Source organism: Mizuhopecten yessoensis, unplaced genomic scaffold (genome assembly GCF_002113885.1).
Source record: "Mizuhopecten yessoensis strain PY_sf001 unplaced genomic scaffold, ASM211388v2 scaffold7901, whole genome shotgun sequence".
Lineage (NCBI taxonomy): Eukaryota > Metazoa > Mollusca > Bivalvia > Pectinida > Pectinidae > Mizuhopecten > Mizuhopecten yessoensis.
Genome location: NW_018407279.1, coordinates 835,007 through 859,407, shown reverse-complemented (window position 1 = coordinate 859,407; position 24,401 = coordinate 835,007). Strand labels below are relative to the sequence as shown.

At 35.5% G+C, this 24,401-nt stretch overlaps 1 protein-coding gene across 1 annotated transcript in view; it reads left to right on the top strand.

Moving 5' to 3' along the window:
- LOC110454478 overlaps positions 1 to 24,003 on the top strand; it is a 41,172-nt gene extending 17,169 nt beyond the window's left edge. Inside the window, exons 3-7 of the mRNA XM_021503982.1 lie at positions 13,665 to 13,867; positions 14,120 to 14,269; positions 19,764 to 19,923; positions 20,432 to 20,620; positions 21,197 to 24,003. Of these exons, the coding sequence (XP_021359657.1) occupies positions 13,665 to 13,867; positions 14,120 to 14,269; positions 19,764 to 19,923; positions 20,432 to 20,620; positions 21,197 to 21,402 (908 nt within the window). The 3' untranslated portion in view covers positions 21,403 to 24,003. The remainder of the gene's footprint in view (positions 1 to 13,664; positions 13,868 to 14,119; positions 14,270 to 19,763; positions 19,924 to 20,431; positions 20,621 to 21,196) is intronic.
- Positions 24,004 to 24,401: the final 398 nt, after the last annotated feature.

Genomic DNA, 24,401 nt, shown 5'->3' with positions numbered 1-24,401 from the left:
TCATTTCCGATGTCAATTACGTCAGCAAAGCTAGAAGTGCATGTGTCGGATAGAAGAATTGGGTCAAGCAGGGTAGAGCACGTGCGTCCTATACGAGTCGGTTTGTCAATAACGTTGGTCAGGTGAAAGGAGTGGATAATATCATAAATTACGTGAGTGTTTTCTACAACTAAGAGATCAACATTAATGTCACCAACTATAACAACATATGGAGTTTCGTGTATGGCAGTTTCTATAGAAAATCGAAAGTGATTCCAGAAGGAGTGCGCAATATTAGGAGGTCTGTAAACTGTACATAGGAGACATTTCTTGTTTGGAAACTGGATCTCTGTCCAAACCACTTCATCCACCCCAAATTCCAAGTCAGCTCTACGACGGGTGCACAAGAGACTGGAAGTGTAAACAGCTATCCCCCCACCCGGAGAACCACGATCCTTGCGGTACAATTCATAGCCACCTAGGAGTATATCGTCGTCTGCTATAGATATATCAAGGTGAGTCTCGGTGACACAAACAATATCATAGTCAGTTGCTACATGTTCTAAAAATGACAACTTATTTCTCAGACTACGAATGTTCAAATGGAGATATCGTTATTTTGGGTTGTTGGGCCAGGGTTAGGATGAACGTCGTTACAGGATAAGAGAAGGAATTGTAGTATAAGTAGAAAGTCAGAGTTTTTTTATAATACAACAAAGGGTAATATGTACAGCGTAAAGGAGCTCGGCTAAAATGTACATCACACCAGACCTGCAGCCTTTGAAAATTTTCTGTACATCAATATAAAATAAAAACTGCTGTTTAGTTAAAATACCATGTGTACGTTGGTAGAAACAACCGACTGCCGCTCTATATTGAGCTAAATCTTCACCCATGGTCATCAAATAGTATTGCAGTATTTATAGAGAGACAGTCGGTTATATTCACCATACGCATACGTTTTTCTATATAAATGTAAATGTAGCACTCGGGGGCGGAGAAACGGATATCGGGGTCAGGACAGGATAGGTCAAAGGTGAGAGAGGTGAAGAAGGGTAGTAGAAATATGTAAACAACGAAAATATTACTACACAAGGAACACATGTAGAGCGCGCTAAAGTATTAGCTGAATTATGGAGTACCTAAGTTTATGTGAGCAAAATTTACAGTGATATTTGATTGTATATGCTTTTCGACGCTATATTTACAGGCAAACGCATTTGGTTACGGGGTATACATTCATTTGGTAATGAGTATATTTACAATACACTCGCAGATAAACTATGGTATAATATGGTGTAATAGATCAGAGATGTATACATTTGGAAAGCATTGAGTTTTCAGTACATGTGAAATTATAATATCAAAAATACACATATACATGTATATACATTTAAAAGGAAGTATAATTATTCAAGATACATTTGCAGAGACGTAAATGTTCATTATTGTTTATGTTATACTTTTGAATAATAATTAAGTATGCAATTGGAGAAAAAAGTAAACATGTATTATTCATATATAAAAAGGGAACATACATTCATACATGTAAGTATACATTTGGATTGGAAAGCAGCACACTTTAAGTGTATTGGAAGAAACTATGACAAATTGGAAATGTATATGTACATTTAATAAAAACAGTATATTTTAAGCACATATGCATACCTTTGGGAAGCTTTGTGTTTCCAATACAACTTACAGATTGGAATCATTCTAGTGTATTAATACGGTGTAATTGAAGACTATGAAATAAACACAAATACTACACAAAAAATACATATGTATAGGTACATGTACATTGAAAAGCAGTATATTTTCAGTACATGTAAGGGTTGAAAATTAACAAATTTTCAGTACATTTGTAGAAATTCTATGGAATAATAGCTTAGTATGTAGGTGTGGAGAGCAATGTATTTACAATGAAATTTACTTCTGGTATGAAATGGTATAATACTTTAATTCATTGTTGAGAGCTTTGAACTTGCACATGCATGTATTAAATTGAACCATATATATGCATCAACATGCATGTGGAAAAAAAGTGTATTTTCAGCACATTTGAAGGTACACTGGAATAATCGTTGCAGATAAATATAACAATATGTAATACATACGAGGTAAGTATGCATTGAAAGAGCAGTATAGATTTACAGTACAACTTCAAATACATTTTGGTATAAAACAGCGTATATATATACTTTTGAAGGCAATGTATTTTCAGTATATATGTATTGATTAATTCATCAGTATACATATTTGGAGAGCAATATGTTTCCATTAAGTTGTTTTTGCTAATATATTATTGAATATATAACATAGGTATGCGTTAGGTGAGCGATATATCTTCAGTACATTTGAAGATATAATATGGAGAATTGCATATGAGTGTTTACACTTGAAATTTTTTCAGTGCATTTTCAAATGTAATACGGGATAATACAAAAGTATACATTTTAAGCGATGTATGATATGATTTCAATACATCAAGTTTTATTACGGAATATAAACAGATATATGAGGGAGCACTTAGTATCGGTCAGCTCTCGCAGTACCCTCCGAAGACAGGGAGGGGACTACCTGTAGTAGATGGGTTAGGTTTTTGATCAGTACTTTGTCGCTTGTTGGTGAAGATTTCACAAAAATCCTCCCGTCACTTGTCCAATAGGTATGGATTTCTTTCCTCCATTTTGCCTTTGCCAACAGCATGATGACAGACTGGCGGGGTTTGGTGAGATCCTCAGTAACAAATAATTTTTCGCGGTCATTTTTCAACTTCCGTTTGCTAGTGAACACTTCATTTTTGACATTCCAGCTGCGGAACCTGCATATCACTTGGTATTTACCATCACGATTTTCTTTGCCGATTATATGGGAGCGGAAAATGTCATCTTTCTCAATACTGATATTAAGTTTTGACCTGCAAATTTCTATTACTTTAGGGTCCGAGAACCTTTTCTGGTCAGGGGTCAATGTCACGTTGTGGAACCTGAGAGTGTTACGACGACCATATTGTTCTAACTCTTCTATCTTTTCCTCAAGCAAGGCAGATTTTTCGTCAATGCAAACATTCATTTTTTTCATATCGGTCTGAAGTGAAGCACATGTTTTGGTTAAATCCTCATAGGAAGCTTTCAGATCATATATAGCAGTCTCCTGTGTCTGGATTTTATGTTGTAAGGGTTGAATAAGTTCAGCCATTGTTGCTTGGATAATGTCCTTGAACATGTCTGTCAAAAAGGGGACGAAAGCCTCAGCCCATACTGGTGCTATAGATTTAGCTAGATCTGGATTTGATAGGGAGGATCTTATAATTGTATCCATATCGATAATTTTGCCTTTCCCCATATCTATCCGGTGTGATGAACCCGCCTTGACTTCNATCGATAATTTTGCCTTTCCCCATATCTATCCGGTGTGATGAACCCACCTTGACTTTCATGTTGGGTAGTGAGTTACCACGGGAATGACCTCTGGTATGGCGGGGGTGGTCAGGGGCACCAGGTGAAGCAGTAAACTTCCTTTTACTTTTGCTGAAATTTTCAGAGTCAGACGTTGACACACTCATTATATTTGAGATGGACAGTTTTTAAGATTTAAATACACAGGTTCGTGAGCGACTCTCATGAAGTTGTGCTAAAATGGCGGTCAGTGCCGGACAATGGAATGTTAACGAGTCAGTGTATATGATAATATCACATAAATACGGCGATAACAGCATACGATGACATTTAGTTATGATGGTTGACTCGTATAAAGTTCATAATTTGCATTTACCCACCGTCTGATTGACAATTACATGTATATACCAACAAACCTAGGTCTCCGATAGAACGGTCAGTCCATTCAAGTCGCCATCTTGTGAGAAAGTAATCACTGAACTTGTTCGAAAAGTCTTTTTTAGAGTTACAGCTTGGTAGGACAATTTCACCTTTCTGAACCATTACGTTTTAGTGAGTCTCAAAAGCTGTCTATGGTCCTTACCACATTCTTCAATTGTTTCTAAATAATAAGCCTTTTTTGACTGAATGAGAAGTGAACTAACTAGCCGACATTGTTCCCTATACATCTGTTAATTAACGGTTATTTTGGTCCTTCGCCACTGTTTCTCTGCTTTTCTACGAACCTGATTTCTACGCGGAGATTTTCATTATACCACGGGGCATTCGGGCACCGAGCGACAGTTTAAGGACACTAAATTCAGAGGAATAGCTGACTTACAGTGACCAGCTGTTGTTGGCTTGATGACAATGATCGTACGATACTGATGATGTCGGAATCCGTGTTGAAGTATCGTAACGGATTAATTTAGGTGAACCGGATTGCGTTTGAATGTGTTTAAGAAGGTGCGCGCACGTGCATTGTAGGAGTCGAGCCATGTTTTTTTTTACATCGTCTAATTGAATCTGTGAAGATTTTTCTAAGAATTCTGTTGCGCATTTCAAAAGTAAATGAATAAATTATAGATTTTTTATAAACTTCCGTGTGATAAGCAATAGGCGGCTTCGTTTCCAGATAAAGTAGTGGCAGTAATTGATAAATCATTTTCATATTATAGCTGTAACGGGCCACCGTAAATGTCTATCGGTTTGTCGCCTCACCGAATCTATGTAAACAAAATACATATGGTATGATTAAAAAATAAGGTTCACTTTATCATAACAAAGAGTATCAGATTTTGTTTGCACCTGCCTCGAAGTGTCTGTAATGCTATGCTGTGGTATCGTACGTCAGTAGTCTCATCAACTATTTTCATGTACCACCTGTGTCAAGTAGTCTTAATATTTGACCAGCAGATACCTTGAACGGTTGCAGAGCACTTGACTTACTTTTAAGATAATTGAAATCTTACATGTTAAACGTTTCAAACAACATTATATAACAAAACAAAAACATATTCACTTGCGTTTAGAAAGCTGTTGACCTTCAACAAGGTGACAGACATTACGACAGGTATTACATAATATGATGCAAAATGCGTTTAACTTTCCGCAACACCTATCACAGTCTCATTAATTTTTTAACACTGGTTTGTTTATATGTCTCTTCTCGTATCATGTTGTGGGCTTTTTATTTAGTTTCAAGTTACTATATTTCATTGTTTATCAACTATTTTTACTCTCCTACCTCTAAGTGTCTGTAATGCTATGCTGTGGTACCATACGTTAGTAGTCTATCAACTATTTGTATGTACCACCTGTGCCAAGTAGTCTTAATATTTGGCCAGCAGATACATTGAACGGTTGCAGCACACTTGACTTACTTTTAAGATAACTGTAATCTTACATGTTAAACGTTTCAAACAGCATTATATAACAAAATAACTTGTATATGCTATAAACAACAGAAGTGCATTTATTTATATGGACAAACCCCTTGAAAAGTTAGTCCAATAGTCGTAGCATAGAAACATGTAGTCATACAATGTAATTTTTATATGTTTTAGGGGTTTAGATCGACTTTCGGTATAAAGCAATAAATTATATAATAATATATGAATAAATAGATTGATTGATAAATAAATCAACCAATAAGGCATGTTGTACATTGAACTACTACTCATTTGAAATCATGTCAGCTCATATATTACATTTACACTCAGGCAAGTTTTAAGACACAACGGACAAAATCCATCCCTAATTGAGAGTGTGGGCGAAATATCGTGCCGGGTGAGAAAACGTGTCACATATGCCCAAATGTTTTGCACGATTTCTCACCCGGGTGGTGAGAAATCGTGCTAGGGTGAGAAATCATGTTGCGACCGCAGCAATTTTAACACGATGTCTCACCCGGGTGAAAAATCGTGTCGGGGTGAGAAATCGTGCCGTAACACCCAGGTGATACCGACGAAATATTTCAATTTACATCTAGAGCCACATAAAAAAATCGTACCTTTGGCGTAAGGACCACAACACAGAAGAGATCACTTCCAAAGAAATTACGTGCTTTGGGGAAAAGCCCGCCGCTTCAATATTTTTGGAAATTGATTGCCGGTGACAAATGATACATTCTGGTGAATCCTGTACCGTAAAATTGTCCGGAGTTCAAAGTAAGTGATCTTTGCTTTACTTAGGTCTAAACTGAATAGTCTTTGTTGTGTCGAATAACAGTAACATGTCGCAGAATGCGAAAGTTTATAGTGATCCAACACCGTTACCAACTTGAATAATGTTATGGCTTCACACGCGCCATTAACAGATTAAACGCCGGATCTATGAGTAAAATACTAGCTAACAATTATATTGTTAGACATACGGAATACACATCGTTGCTTTTTGATTTGTGTTCGTTCCCTTTAGATGGTTTGATATTTAACCCATAGCTCTGAAATTGTAATATTTGTATTCTGAAAACGGTTGTTGATCGGTGTGTTTTAATAATGGCCGCAATTAAGCCTTAGATTACCGATCGCGGATGGGTTCATGAATGCATGTAATTCTCGGTATTTAATTATAAATATGTAATAATTTGGTAACATAATTAAAACCTGGTATATTATCATGTACATATAAAGTATTCAATCGCACTGACGATCTAGAAAAAAATATTTGTATTGCTTTTAATATTGACCAAAATTCATCGTAATGAATAGCGTGTAGTTTCACTACCCTTGAGCATCGTCTTGTATTATCCTCCGATCTATGAGAAAACTACTTGCTTACAATGAGATAATTAGCCCTACGGAATAAACATTATTGCTGTTTGATATGTGTTCGTGCCTGTTAGGTGGTTTGAAATTTAACCCATAACTCTGAAATTGTAGTATTTGTATTCTGAAAACGGTTGTTGATCGGTTTAATAATGGCCGCCATTAAGCCTTAGATTACCGATCGCGGTAGGGTTTATGAATGCATGTAATTCTCGGTAACTGATCATAATTATGTAATAATTTGTTTACATAATTACAATCATGCATATTATCATGTACACAGAACGATTTCAATCGCACGGACGATCTAAAAAGTGTATTTGTACGGCTCTAAATATAGATCCTCATTGTGGTTTTCCCTCATCGTCTTGCATTTACCCGCCATCAACATCTCTAGTTTTCTTGCTAATACATAGATTATTTTGACATACGGATATAACTAAATTATTTATTTATATGTTTTCTATTGCAAGCAGTATCTCTGATTTTGTAGTATTTGTATTTGTATCAAAGGCATGTCTGCTTGTTAACAAATCACTATTATTCTCAATGATGATTTTTTCTTTTCAAATTGTTGAATAACAAGGCCAGTGTTAAATTGTTTTCACAGTTTCCTATGTACTGATTCACTAGGCTACGGCTATCCACTGGAAACGGTATGTTAATAGAGACAGATTTCCAAAGTTGTATTGCAAAAGTGTTGGTGAAGGGATATTAAAAGTTCAACATGGCTAGGCTTATTGAGTTAATTTTAGCTGGAGCTTTTTCAAAAATCGCATTTAAAATAAAACATGTCCTACGCAATAGATTTTGGTGTAAGATAATTATATAATCTTGTGTCACCATACAAAATGAATTGTAGTTCTGTCTAAAACTATGCATGGAAAAAAGAAATAACAGTGATGAATGTAAACAATTGTTCTGAGTAAGAAGTAAGTCAGACAACTGTAATATCCATTCTTTGTCTTAATTTGCAAACAATACAGATAGTTTCCAATTTTGAAAGGTGTCCATGCAGATACACATGTACACAGGGGTGATATACATGGTACATCCCACTTCCACACAGGGGTGTACATTTTAAAATCAAAATGTACAAACCAATTGGCAGATATTGAACAGGACAGCTGTGGTTTGATTCCCAAATTTGACATGGATTTTGTCCATCTTACTTGATTGATGTATCTTTTCTAATTTCAGCATGCCAAAGAAGAAAGAAGGGTCCAGACATTCAAAACCTTAACAAAAATCAACAGCATTAGAGTGTTTCATCAGATGTATGCAAATTAATATGCTTCAAAGCCTTACAAGTTTAATACAAAATTCCTCACCAGGGGAATTAATCTTTAAATCAAATAACCAGTTCATTTTTTTCAGAGTTAACATTGAATTATAATACAATTTGTATATCACCACTCAAGCTTGTTACATTGTATGTCACCTGTGAGTAATAAAAAACAGCTATATTATCATTTTAGTTGTTTTTATTCAGTTGTAAACACTCAATAAGTACAATGTACATGTAATGTGTGCATGGGAAGTCATGAACAAACATCCAGTCACTTACTTCAGGGCTTTAAGTTAATTCATTGATAATTTTTTTTTTTTTTGTCTCTTCAAAATTACATCTTTAGAATCTTTGATTAATTTGAATGAATATGTCAATAGGATATGATTTTGACCCTCTAAACCTGAAGGAAAATGTTATTTGACTTATGAAATGGTTCAACTTAGCCCTGTTCATTTATGTATATCATACAAAATCAAGCATATGGACTTTATTATTAGACATTGGACAACTCTCATATTCTGTGAAAATGTTACATGTGCTTGTCTATTTTCCCAAACTATATATAACTTTGTTAACACAAATGAAATGATTAATTAGTTAAAGTGCATCTTTTTATTCTGTTAACCTACACCAAAAGCATATGTTGCAGCCTCTTGGTTCTGTCTAAGTGTGATTTATATGAAACATGGTCCAACTTTCTCACATAAATAGTAATAATACTAATGAGTAACAAAACTGACAACACATCAATTTTGAAAGAGCATAATCAATTGCATATATGTGAATCGCAACCTTTAATTTGTATACTGTGTTTTAAGCTCAGGATTTATTCGAACAGGATGTATCTTTAATAAGTGTTCTCTTTCTAACACAGCTGACACATATAAATCAGTTAAAGAAAAAATGTCTTGATAAACACAAAAATCAAAAGTTACCAAACAAGTGTTCTTTGGAGTAAAGTCACAAAAAGCTTAGGCACTTCTTTCAAAGAAGTTGAATATCATCATTTTTTTAGGAATATATTGATAATTTAAGTGGTGCTGAAAATTGTTGCTGACAACATAATAGCTTTAACGAGGGCTTGGTACCTTTAGAACAACAGATCTGAGCTAGTGGTGCTGTCAACAGGAACACTGGTGCTGGAGCTGTCCCTGGAACAGCAAGTTTCATTTTGGTTAGCTGAAAAAGATGGAATTCAAATTTAAATCATACTGGTGCCTAATTATTTGAACACTTTCCTTGATTTTATGGAGTCAAACATTTTTCAATAGTCATTAAATATTGACAAAATGCTGAATATTGAAACAAGATTAAATGAAATTCAAAACTTCAATTAATTATTTTGTCCATTTTTGGGAAAGTCTGGTTTAGACAAACGGTTTTATTTTAAGCCTGATTCATAGTGCTGGGACAGAAGTTTATGTCACATTTCTTTTTACGCAGAATGCATAAAGAAAAAAAGAGGAGCTGCGAAAATGCACCATGTGGAGTAATTGCGAATAAGTTGCACCAAAGTATTATATGATATACTTATTCTAATGAATTCATTAAATTAAATGTCAATCATTAAAATTAGCTCCGTGCTGTCATGTAACTTGCTGTGATGTTATCAGATTTAGCTTAAATCATGTCACAGAAATCAAGAATATATTTCTGTATAAACAATATCAATGACAACAATGGATATACATGTACGTGGAGCCAAGATGGATTTCAGGTTTGAAAAATGCATTTGATTGTTGCCTAGAAATATAAACTTATGAAAGTGTTCTATTTTTTAGGTACATATATTAAATAACCTATCTCAAAATTTTGAGAATAACATACAAAGGTAAAACTTCAGCTGATGTTTCTGTATTTCCTTTTAAATGGTTTAAATATAAAATGATGTAATAGGACAAAGTTATTGTTAAAAGTTAACCCTTTAAGTCACTTCTCCCACCGGGGTTTCGTTACAAAATACACATAACGTTATGCCATACTGATATAGGTCACAGTCAACATAAACATGTAACGAACCCCTGTGCTTCTACCGTGCTATGTATGCCCTCGAAATATAGCTGTCTATAGCCAGAGACGTATTTTATCACCTCCGAAATATTAAGTTTTACATTCATTATCAGTAAATTCTTTCATTAAAAAGTCAAAATTTAAATAACTATCACGGGATAAAAAGTCAGTCATATTTGACAATGATGTATCATCCGACCAGATACTTACCTAATGCTGCTTGACATAAACAGATAAGCTTGCGACATCATCACTTACATGCATTCGTTTTCTATTGGTTTAGTCATGGTTGTTACACTGTGTAATGATTTGTCAAATCAGTGTCACACTCTCGGTCTCTCATCACCTAGGTAAACAACGTGGTTATCGATACCGGAAACTTGTCTGTTAAGTCGCACGCAAGCGCAGTACAGGTAAACTGGTTCCAGCGAGAGGGTCACAAGTCGTCACGGTTCGGTGCACAAACACAAGAGGTGGACAATACATACGCGAGACGAAAGTGGTGTTGCCAATCCCTGTTATCTAAGTCCGTGACTATAGTGTATTTACTGCGTATATACTGGTTTTATACGCCTCTGTTTAAACCGCCCGATGTTTGTTTTTTAAAACAAAACTTTTTTAAACAAAGTGTCTGATCAGAGACGTTTACGTTTCTGGTCTGATGTGCTGACAAAAAACGGAAGCTGAATCTTAATAAGAGCCAGTACAGATTGATTTAGATGGTTTTACTTCCGGTATTATACGTACGGCCTCGCGACCTTTCAGTAGACGACCAAGCAGTACGTACATGCGTGTGCTCTGGCTTTACTGAAATGGGCATGCCCAGGGGGCTAAACGTGAGGTACCGGTGAGAGGTAGTGCACCCACGCTGAGCTAAGGCCACCCCTGATAGCGATCATGGCCATCGTAACTAACACACCGGTCTGTTCTGGTTTACATATCCAGGTAAATTAGCAAAAAGGATTTGATATAAAGATGACTTCACACGTTAGGATTTACATTGTGATTTTGCTGAAATTATCATAAAATAGTTACAACTAGAAACGTAAATTTATGATTTTTGAGTAGAATAAAATGTGCTTAGAGATATAAAAGAAGTTAAAAAATATTATTTATTTTAGATAGATACAGTGTAAAGTTTGATTTGTCCTTTTGAAATTCGGGATGAATACTAAACTCATTCACCCTCTTGGCACACGAATCAGTTGATTATCTTATATCTGAAAGAAGTTACCTATAGTCACCATATAAAAGGACGGTTTTATATACTGGACATGTTTGTGCCAATTATAAGATATAAAACATACATTTTATTTCCTATCAAAATACCTCTGTGTTGCAGATTTAAGAAAGGAATATCTGAACAATAAAACTATAATGTACGTTAGAAAATTATTTTAAAAGAATTGTTGCCGTCATTCGTCAGATACTGAAGTCGGCGTTGATGACATCGGTACCGGCCAAACCCTCCCCCACACACTTTTTAAATGTTTACGGTAATAGTGATCTAAATCTCATTCGAATGAAATTAGCATAAAGTACATTCAGACATAATCATAGCGTTATTTCAAATTATAAACACTAATTCAACCCCCTAATCCCTTGTTATCTATGCTTTACAACCATACGTTTCCGACGCATAATGAAACGGGCATTAAGTGTACACCCCCGTGCACGGTGGTCGTCTATATACTTTCTCTGTTCAATACTATAATTGAATTAAAACGATACGTAAAATTCAATCAGAAACGTATAAAAAGTAGTATAAGCTATTTAATTAGTTACAATAATGATTGTTTGGACTTATCCTGATATGTTGGAGTAATCATTCTCCCTAAGTGTTGGTTGAGATACATCTAATTTATACTTCCTTAATTCTCAGATTTCTTTGGAGAATTTTAATCTAGATAGTCGACAAAGGACGTTTTCGTAACTCGCGGTGAATGGGACCCTATCGGCTGTGACGTCACAAGTTCAACGCCTCTATCAGTCATCATGGCAGGAATAGGCGAGTTACAGAACAGCCATGGCCATACAGCGTCAGATCGCGGATTAATGTTTTTTTTTAGTTTTGAGGAATCATATTGTGCTGAAGATAACATTATGTAGATTGTATTCAGCCATATAAAATTTGTCAGAATTTCCAGACAGTGAGTTTGATTGATATCAAACTGACGACTCTGAATAGGACGGACACTTCGGCCTTCCACGCAGGCGGCCGAGGTTCGATCCTCGAAGTCGTCAGAAGCATGGAATATAAGAAAAAGTGTTTTTCTCCTGCCGTCACAACTTTAACAACCCAGGTGTAGTATAACATGGTCTGGGGTGGATGTTGCGGTATCTGCGCTGTAGCATTCAAGTGAGGTGTCACTTTAAATGATGCCATTGGAAGCACGGTCCCACTACAAACAGAACACATCAAATCTCCAGAATACATACATAGGGAGATATTAGCCAGGTGGCATAGGTCTCGTAGTTAGCGCCTGATAAGGCAGCTCCTGCGAATTCCTCAAAATTGAATCGATTAATGTAAATGCTAATTGTATCAATTGTATATATATATATACTGTAAAGCGCTTTAGAGTGGCTTATATGTTAGCTAAACAGAGCGCTATAACAAATGCTGTATGTTATTATCAACACACACGGGAAGCATTGCGTGTCCTGATACGAAATTTGTGCAAATACTCTCAATGTTGTCGATCAAAAATGATTCTTTGATTTAGGCTGGAAAGGCAGTTTGCAATTAGTTTCTTTACTCTAAACAGACTATACACTTTATATTCTCTGCTCTACAGTCACATACTGTGGCACCGCTACGGTCCAAAAAAACCCGGAAATGTATCATTGAACAATGTTTACCTCAAATTATCTCAAAAACATAATTGAATTATAAGATTCAAACTTTTTCTCTTCATATACATGTAACAAACCCAAGTTATAATTTAAAATCTTGGTTCAATAATGAAAATCGTCTCGATCCACTCCCTTAGCCTACTTAGGTGTGACATTTGTGTACAGGTAAATAACACTAAACAACACCCGTGTCCAGTGCTGACAGCCATATGTATTGTTGATGTCGAAGAACCATTGTTCAAGACTATTCCGGTAGCTTAACATTGAAATAATATTTGGGGGAAATATAGAAATTAAAATAAAAGATAAGTGAGAAACCACCAACATCAGATATACTTTAAATCTTATGAATTCATAAAAAGGTTATGTGTTTTTACATCGTGTAGATTTAGTGATTAGATGATAATGTAATGTACTGTTGAGTTCCAAACGGATGCCATTAGAAGTTTAATTCCATTTCAAAATGATTATCAATATTCACGAAAAAATCGGGGGACAAATCTAAATCTCCGTCCGTTATTTGTCTGCTATGAACTGCGTTTTAGGAGCATATTTAACCAAACGGTATGTATGCGTTTGCGTTTCGTTTCCTATGCGTTTCCGTTGCGTTTGCGTTGCGTTTCCGTTCCGTTTGCGTTTCGTTTCCGTTGCGTTTCGTTTCCGTTGCGTTTGCGTTCAATTTGCGTTGCGTTTGCGTTTAAAAGAACAAGAAAAACGGTCCAGGGTCTGTATATGCACAAGCAAAACTGTGATTTTAAATGTAAACAGATACCTAGTCTATATGCCATTCAATGTATAGTATGGACACTAACACAAAACAGACAAAACACTACCTAGCGTCACGAATAAGTATAAAAGGACCCACAAATTCTCTTTCAGACATAACGGTGTGCTCAGATTACCTCGTGTCGGGACTGTATGGTGTGAAAAATTCGGCGTTGTACGTGTCTTCTTCATGGCTGAAGGAGGACCGTTATTACCATGGCGAAGCAAACAGCAGGCTATACAATGAAAGGAATGATAACAAACTCAAAACTGGTGCTTGGTCATCTCAATACAAAGATAATAAACAATTTATACAGGTAGTTACTGATGAGTTCAAGCCTTAAATTATCTCTGCAATATGCAAGAATATTTTACTCTTTGTATAACGTACGTATTCATATTCAGAATCTTAATTGATCTTAGCTGCACAAAGTTTTTGATTATTGAAATAACGAAAACATTAACGTAATGATTTATTATTGTACGAACAAAGCCAACCCACTCCCAAATATTTGTGCGAGATAACCTCTCATTCATTTTGCGTATATTGAAATTACTTTGTCTTTAAGGTGAAATTCCCGAGAGAAACTGAAGTAGAAACGATCTTGTTGCGAGGTCGAAATGAATTCTTTAACCAGTGGGTTAAAACCTATCATCTTTTGTACAGCATGGATGGTACCAATTGGACTACAGTGATGTCGGACGACAACCAACCTAGGGTAGGTTTTATCATAAAATAATGTATTTGATAGTATTTCATATGATGACGATATCAAAGCAATATCATAATTTCACTTTTTCCGACGTTGCAGACATCTCAAATTAAGTATACGGACCCATAAATCCGATAATTGAAGGAGTTATATGTGTGACGTAATTTTATGTAAATTAACACATCCCATTCAGCAGGGCATTTTTGAATTACATTATGATACAATGTTATAGTCCAAGTACATAGGATAGTCTATAGCCTTTTACATATACGTTTTACTCATTTTACAACAATTGTGAAACAAGTTATTCTTACTTATATTAATCACTCTTGTTGGCCCGGATATTAGCGCGCGGGGGTTATAAATGTTGAAGGAAACAAGAGTACCCATAGAAAACCTACAATGTACGTGGTCGAGCAGGCTAACTCATACCTTTGCACGTCCGAAAAGCTGCCTAAACTTGATATTCTTGTGGACATAAATACAAAATTTGAAAATCTTGATTCAAGTATGTGTTCATTGAAAGATGAATTAGCACATGTTGTTTCCGAAGTAGAACTGCAAAGAGATATCCTTGACAATGAGGAGAAACACCCCCATGAGATAGATCAACGGGTATCAGAAATGGAGATGCTCAACAGGGAACTCGAGACTGAGAACTACGAGCTTAGGGAACAATTTCTCAGACTTCAACCTCACTCAATGAAGTACAACTTAATATTTTCGGGTATCGCAAGCGAGGCGAGTATTGATGAGGAAACACAGAGGAAGTTCTCAAAACATTTTTCGAGCACCATCTGGAGATAATGGATGCCAAGAACATAGCGTTCCAAAACGTGCATCGTCTGCGCCCTCGTCGTGATGGCAAACCGAGGAGCATTATTGCCGAATTCGTAAATCACAACGATCTTGATCGTGTGCTTAAGGCCGCACCTGAAAAGCTTAGCAATAAACCGGAACACTCCATCAAGCTGCAGTATCCGACTAAGATCAGTGACCGCCGTTCTGCCCTCTATCCGATTATGAAAGAGTACATACGAAAGGGTGACACGGCCAAAATAGTGTACGATACATTATATGTGAACGGTAGCCCCTACCAACCAGCCGAATCATCTGGCAATCAGCGATGGGATACCCGCCCACCCCCGGCCAATCACCACCCTAACCATCGCGCACCCTCAGGCATCCACCACGCACCCCCTGGCGTTCACCGCGCAACCTCTGGCAGCCACCGCGCACCCTCTGGCAGGCATCGCGCACCCTCTGGCAGTCATCGCGCACCCTCTGGCAGTCAACGCGCACCCAATGAACACTACTACGACAATCAACGCGCACATGCACGTCTCGCCGATAATCGCGACCCTCTCGCTCCTAACAACGCCTTTCCTCCAGGACACGCGACTAACACCCTCCCATCAGATCCCCAACACGACACTCCGGCTCAACGAGAGACTGTCCTATAGGACACTACATCGGACACCTCAAACTTTGGACCAGATAAGTCCAATGAACTTAAGTTTGGCTTCCTAAATGTATGTGGTATAATATCTAAATTACTTGATCCCGAATTCCAAAACCTAATCATTAATTATGATGTTTTAATTTGTGCGGAAACAAAAATTGATGAATATGATGAACTGAATCTACCAAATGGTTATGTATCCTTTTCAAAATACAGAACTAAATTTAAACGTAAATCTGGAGGTATAACTGTTATCTTTAAGAAATGCTTATCCAATTACGTACGTTTTCATAAAACACAGTCTGAATATGTTCTGTGGCTTGAAATATCTAAAGACCTGTCTCTCCTAAATGAGAATATACTTACAGGTTGTGTATATATCCCTCCTGAGAATTCAAAGTATTCCTCAGACAGCGCATTCACAGAAATTGAGGATGAGTTGATTATGTTATCACATGAAAATAAAAAAATCATGCTTGTGGGCGATTTTAATTCTATAACTTCTAAAGTTGTAGATTATATTGAACCCGATGAAAATTTATTTGACATTTTAGACATTGCTGAAAACAATTTGATCATCGACAATATGTTTTCTTTCCAGAGATTAGTTCAACACGTATTAATAACTATGGGTCAAAACTAATCGAAATGTGCAAACGATGCTCTTTATTTATTGCAAATGGACGAGTTTCTTGTGATAAGTATATAGGGAGAACTACCTGTAAAGATTCTAGTGTTGTCGATTAACTTATATTGACTGCTGATTTGTTCCCGTTAATAACATATTTTGAAATTAATGATTTTAACCCACTCTTTTCAGACGTGCATAATCTAATAAATTTCTCGTGTATGTTTCCGGGAAAAAAAATATTCACGAAAAAGAAAGTCTTTCAGAGGGAGACTATATCAGATGGGATTACATGAAAACGGCAAATTTTTCACAAGAAGTGAAAAACAACTTACATAGAATAAATATAAATCTAAATAATGTTTTACTTAGTGATACTATCACCAAAGAACAGGTTAATGGTCTAGTGACCGACATATCCACTGTGTTCACAAATAGCGCCACTAATACAATAGGTGTGTCGCACCGTCGTAAAAATAAGTACAAAAATGTAAATAAGCCATGGTTTAACCACGATTGTAAACTTGCTAGAAACGCCTTTAATAAATATAAAATTAGATATAAATTTAACAAGTTAACGGAAACCAAGCACACGATGAATAAAAAAGGGAAAGAATACAGAAAACAACTAAGGAAAAATTACAAAAAATATCAAGAGAAATGCACAAAAGAATTAAGAGAGAATTCCAAACGAGATCCTAAAGCATTCTGGAAAACACTTAATACATTTTCACAAAATAAAAATACTACACCAGACATACCTATTGACGACCTATATGACTATTTTAAGAAACTTAATTCACTCGAAGAGGACAGTAATAATGAAGAGGTTGATAACGACAGTTTTGAAAATGATGATGACGTCAACAATACATTGAATGTACCAATTACTGAATCAGAAATACAAAAAGCTATCAAATCATTAAAAAATAATAAAGCGTCCGGCCCGGACCGCGTTTTAAATGAATATCTGAAAAATTCCCCACCGGAAATGACCATAGTCTATTGTAAATGTTTCAATATAATATTAGACACGGGAATTATTCCGGAAAGTTGGAGTGTCGGCATTATCAAACCAATATACAAAAAAAAGGGAAGTCCAGAAGACCCTGATAATTATAGAGCTATCACTTTAATTAGTTGTCTTGGTAAACTATTTACTTCAATCATCAATACCCGTCTTAATGAGTATGAAAAACAAATTGATTTAATATCTCGAAGTCAAGCAGGGTTCAGAAAAGGTCACTCAACTATAGACAACGTTTTTATTATGCATATTCTCATTTCTATATATCTTTCAAGTGGCAAAAAGCTATACTGTACCTTTATCGATTTTAAAAAGGCATTTGATACCGTCAGGAGAGCAGGTCTGTGGCAAACATTACATAGCAGCAATATAAACGGGAAATGTTTCAAAGTTATCTATAACATGTATAATAATATTAAATCCTGTGTTCAATTCAACTCGAAAACGTCAGATTTTTTCCCCTGCTTGATCGGGGTTAGACAAGGGGAAAATTTATCCCCCTTTCTTTTTTCAGTATTTCTTAATGACATTGAAAGTTATTTTGCTTCTTTAAGTTGTGTTCCACTCGAAAATGTACGGGATAAGCTGTATAATGAACTACATATTTTTGTAGAAATTTTTGTACTCCTATACGCTGATGACAGTGTCCTATTTTCAGAAAGTCCAGAGGGACTGCAGAGTGCTTTGAATGTATTCCAGCAGTATTGTAAGATTTGGAAGCTTAATATAAATGTAAATAAAACAAAAGTCATGGTTTTTCGCAAGAGGAAAAGTAAACAACAACATGTATTTGTATTACAAAATGAAATTTTAGAAATTGTAGATAATTTTACTTACTTAGGAATAACATTTAATTACAATGGCAGTTTTGTAAACGCAAGACGCAGATTGATCAACCAGGCCCAAAAGTCAATATTTGCTATCTACAAAAAAATCAGGAACCTTTCTCTTCCTATAGATTTACAATTAAAACTATTTGATTCTTTAGTGGAACCGATTCTATTGTATGGATCGGATGTATGGGGATTCGAAAACCTGAAAATAATCGAACAGATTCATCTCAAATTTTGTAAAAGAATTCTTAAAGTGAGATCCACAACGCCTAATTTTATGATTTATGGCGAGCTAGGTCGTGTGCCATTGGAAATAAATGTTAAACTAAGAATGTTAGGTTTTTGGAATAGAATAATTAGTAATGAAAACAAACTCAGCAGCATATTACTACGACTAGCTTTACATATGCAAAACGATGATACTCTTCAGTTCAAATGGATTAACTATATAAAAGGTATTTTCAATGAAACGGGATTTTCTTACATATTTGATAATAAATTACATATGCCTGATGGATTTTACAAATGCATTTTAAAACAACGGCTTAACGATCACTTTGTACAGCAATGGTTCGATGACATTACTAGCTCATCTCGTGGGCAGTTCTACACTCTATTTAAAACGGAATTTGGTCTAGAAAAATATTTATTAAATCTGCCAGAACATATCAGAACACCAATAACAAAACTGCGCACCTCGAATTTGAAGTTTCCAATTGAAACAGGTAGATGGTATAACATACCCCGAGATAATCGACTATGTAATTTGTGCGCGGAAAGTGTCGGAGATGAATTTCATTATATATTTGAATGTAATAATATAACTATATCCACCTTACGTAACAAATATATTCCCCGTTATTATTGCACAAACCCAAATATTTATAAGTTTAAAGGTCTTTTATCATTATGCAATCAACGAGTTCTGACAGGCTTATCTATTTTCCTAACCAAAATGGCTTCTCTTTTGTGAATGATGCATATGTATAACTGTTAATAGTTAAATAACTTGTGAATTATATGTATGGTTGTTTTTTATGTTTGTTTTGTATTTTCCATTGTATGTCATATCATGTTACTATACCGTACCGATTCTAAATTGAACTGTCCATTGTACTTCATTTTCCATATCTGCAACTTTATTTCCTCATGTAACACATATTATGTGTCTGAGTGTCAATACAATCTTGCTTGTATACATTCATGTACCTCATGTTACACATTTTCATGTGTCTGAGTGTTGGAAATAAAATCTGAAATCTGAAATCTGATTGAAGAATAGAAACCCGTCTGCCTTGTTGAAAGGCAAGTGTGATATCCACTGCGCAACCGACCTCCCAAACTAATGCCTTTTAAATGATATTTATTTCTAGCATGGTTTACAGAAAAGATTGGTTTCAGAATGATGTTTCAATTAATAAAGGGAGGCAATTTGTCCTTCTTCAAAAAGTTTTATTTTTGTGTCGATATAGAAAATATGACTCTTCATTTTTTTTTTTTAAATATGTCAACCTAAAAAACAGCCTATCGTTTCGACTGTATTTTGTCAGGTATTTACCGGAAACAATGACACGACCACCATAGTTAAGGCTAGCGTGGTCCCAAGTATCACTGCAGTGTACCTCCGGATTAATCCAAGGAGTTGGAACAATCATGTATCTCTCCGTTTTGACGTCAGTGGCTGTTACACCGTTAGGGAAACACGCAAACGTAAGAAACTTCATCAATGTTTTAAAAGATATAGCGTTACTATTAACCTGAATAATCTGAATTCCAGCTGCAAATACATGTAAAAATCTTGAAGCAAAATTTGATTATGCATGTTTCATATTCAAGCACTAATAAACAGGGAATCGTTGATTTACCACATTTATGTACATACGCCAGAATCGCCTACCCTTGGCTTGACTTCCCGTCGATGCTGAAGTAAAGGTATAAGCTGGGACTACACATACTTAAAAAAAAATCAGTTGATATTAAGATGTTGTTTCCGAAGTATTTACTTACTGGACTTATATTTCACAACCCTGTCATTTGTTTGCAAGGTGATTTGTTTTTTGATGAATGGAGTAACTAAGAACGTATCGTAAGGAAGATTATATTTTTTGGGAGATTTATATCTGTATCGAATTGTGAAAAAAAAAGTATTAGGGCTCATGTTGCTGATTAGAATTCATCTAAATAATAACCATTATATGTGCTGTTTCTTTTATTGAAGACATACACAAAGCTTTAGGATTCCAACCTGTCCTTAACGACGACACACTGTACAAGGTGAACGAACGTGATCATAACCAGTTAGACGCTGCCAGGCTCTGTACCAAACAGTATTCACAGCTCATCAAGATAGATTCCTTGTCATTGATGGCGAGTCTTCAGGCAGTCGTGGAGGGAAACGATATACTAAGTAAGAAAATGAAAACAAAACTTGACATCGGAAAAGGGCTAGCCCCTGCAGAATCTGTCTTCAATTCAATGACGTCATTTTTTTTCTGAAGGACGACATACTTAATGAAATCTGTTTGGATACGTCATGAACCTTTGGTCAGACGTCAGGAACCTGTGGTCAGACGTGGTCAGACGTCATGTACCTGTGGTCAGACGACATTCATGAGTTTAAGTTTTGATATCAGGTCAAAAGAATATCTTCCAATTATCACTGTATAAACATAACGTTAACACGACGTTATGTTCATACGTTACGAAATAACTGATGTCAACAATCAGATCTTTTCTTTATAAAGTAAACATGGAAAAGGTACTCATCTTTCTGGTGTTATTTATGATAAATCTTTAAAACGTTGGTAGGTTAATGCCATTAAAAAACCCTAATAACTTTCCGATACTAAATTACATTTTGCCATGCGCCCCGGTAAAATGCAAATTTCAAAATTGTATGAAGTCAAAGGCAACATTATGATATAGGTGTATTCATAAATATTCCATTAAAAATTACAAACAAAACATTTTTTCGTATTTTCAGGGAACGCCCACAATCAAATGTACGTATCCGGGAAGTATGTTGCTAATACGTGGCTGTACAGTGATGTCCCGGAAGTGATTGGCAGCGCCCTCTGGTCTCCAGGCAACCCTGACCCGACTCAAGGTCATTGTGTTATGTTGACATCAGCAGGCCTGGCTAGTGTGAATTGTTCTCAAGCTCTGTTCTCTGTGTGTGGACACATTTAAAGTAATTTATTTGTGGCTGTACGGTAGTGAAACTTGTTGATATCTGGCTGACAATTTCGAAAGAGAACAAAATTTGCCAAGAGACACATGCTTTTTTATGTTTTTTTTGCTTTGACAAGTCTTCCGAACAGGCCTATATTCCATTATTCCACAATTCCACACTTGCGTAACAAAAACATGCAAAATCTTATCTTAACCAAGAAAAACACTATTTTGTGTCGCCATTATATTTGAAAGGACAATTGAACTTTGTCATGCAAAAATATCCTTAATGCCTAAATTTCGGAAACTTTTAAAAGCCTGAGTGGAAAAAAATAAGAAAGAGTTTTGGTAACAATATATGCGACACAAGTAAAAAGTCCACATAATCAAAAGTGGGACCTAAATGGTGTTATACGAAACGCGAATATAGCAAGAATGAGTGCCAATGTAGGCTATCACCGATGAGGTTTATTGTTGTATTTACGTTGCTTGGAGTTATGGCATCATGATAATAACAATTATGATATGGGGGAGGGGGCAAAATCGTAACTGGCCTCTTTTTGACAAAAAACTACATGATATTTCTTGAAACTTGCTTCATAAGTTGCATGTTTTGAGTAATACTGAAGCTGAAACCGATAGAAATGGCTGAAAAAGTAGCATATTGTTGATGAGTACGCACCTATGGCCTTGTTATATATCGGCCTCATTATGTAAGCAATTCTCTTTTTTGTACATATGATAAATATCAGAACCCTATACTTATGTTACATTTTTATTTTATAAATGTCTTTACCAATTTTTAAGAATTTGGGGTCGAATTGAGCAGGGATGTGTGGGGTAGTGTGTTCATAGTTAAGAGGCTGATTCTTTGTTAATTGTATTGTTCAATAAATGATCTATAGTATAGACGTGCTTTAGTTATTTCTTTGGGGTTTGGAAGTAAGAGTATTTTTGATTGCCTAATGAGAGAAGAGATTTTATTAGATGGCTAGGTATATGAATAGAGGTTCCATCAGATGAAAAGCTCTCTCTTACTCTAGCGGTAGAAGTGGAAAGAACACATCGTAAATGTTAAACAGTGACCAAGCTAATTAAGTTTGGGCTTAGCTGCATACGTTATAATTACACTGTACTCCTTTATAGTTCATTGCCAAAATAAATTGGGCAGTTAACGTACTGATGATAGAACCAGAGTGACAGGTACCAAGACACAGATTTTACAAAGACGTCCGGGGTAACCAAGGCATAGGTTCCATAGCGTCTAGGGTGACATGGTCAACAGTTAGTCGCGGTAAAGGGTGACGTAGTCAAGGTATGTCGCGGTAAAGGGTGACGTAGTCAAGATGTGTCGCGGTAAAGGGTGACGTAGTCAAGGTTTGTCGCGGTAAAGGGTGACGTAATCAAGGTGTGTCGCGGTAAAGGGTTACATAGTCAAGGGTGTCACAGTAAGGCGGTATTTACCGTTGATACAGGGTGGCAGATATATTGTGATTCAGTGTTTTAGTTGGCTTTTTGTTTTGACTATATAAGTGTTAGTGTCATAGAGTAATAAATGTAAAATATCTACCGGGTGTAATTAAGGCATAGTTATTTGAATTATTAGCTAATAGTTTTTGGATCAGTTAGACGGCCATTGTTTTGTACTTATTGTCGGCATTCATTTGTTATAACAGCATCTTGATCAAAGATATAATTTGGTAACGAACAGTAGACACGCATCCGTTACAATACCTTCTTGAAACAGTTTAATTCATAATTATTATGATTCTGGCACAAAGGCCAAACAATAATTACAATAAGATATATATCTTATGTAATACATGCTACCGACTCTAATTTGGCTGTAAAAAATGTCAATGTTTTGAGCAAATTCAGATTTATTTACAGAGCAACAATAAATGAATGAAATAAATGGATGCAAATAAAATAATACATTTTTTTCGAACAATTAAACAATCATATTGCTTAAATCTATACATAATATTTATATTGCATGTTTCGGTGCTTTGTCCGTTTTGAACATCCGTTGATATGAAACAAATCATCTGGAAAAAATCCGGGGAGATAATCCTGGTTAGGTAAACATAATGGATTTTTTTACTACCCCCTTACACACACCTTGTGTACTTATTTCGGAAAGAGTATTATATATTGTAGGTTAAGAGGCCAAAATTGGCATCCATGCTTTTATCATCTATTTGTCTACGTCCATATGTTTACTTCTTATTATTTCATTACACATGTATCTAAGTTTCGTAAAATTTTGATTTCGAAAAGTTAAACACAGAAAACAAAATAATTGTTTACGTCAGCTAGTAAATAAAATAAATCATATAAAAAATCAGGTATATTGTTGAAAAGGGTGTTATCATACTTTTTTATGTGTCACTTATTCAGAAAAACAATTGTAGGATAAAAATTGATAGCCATCGAGTAATTTAGCACGTATCAAATATAGTATGCCAAAAAAGCTCAAAATATACTTAAATTTTTCATAATCATGCTGCTCTGACTTTTCAGATATGTATATTTAGCTTGATGTTTGATGCGAAGGTCTGCCATGCATTTTTCTTTTTAATTTGTTATCATGATTTGAATAAATATCTGGAAAAAAAATCCTGGTTGTTTTCTTAATGAATTCTCATTTTTTTCTAATTTGTCTGAAAACCTGAAGGTCAGACATGGGTAGTTTACCGTCTTTTATACTAGTGGCATTTCTTAGACGTCAAACGTCTGTATAAGAATATATAATAGAACCCGTCATTTCTTCCTTTTTTCAAGATTCTGTACAGGGGCAGGCCACCGATGAAAAATTAAACTGTTTCGGGACTCTGATAGTAAGCTGGGATATCCTTAGGAGGAACCAATCAGCTACCCCGATGCAATCTTTCGAACATCTGATGAGATTTTGCCCGTATTCACGAAATCGTTCTCATGTTCCAGCATGATTTTTTTGCTCCAGTCTAATTTCTTGTGCCAGTGATAAATAACTAAAATGAACATATTTTGCCAAT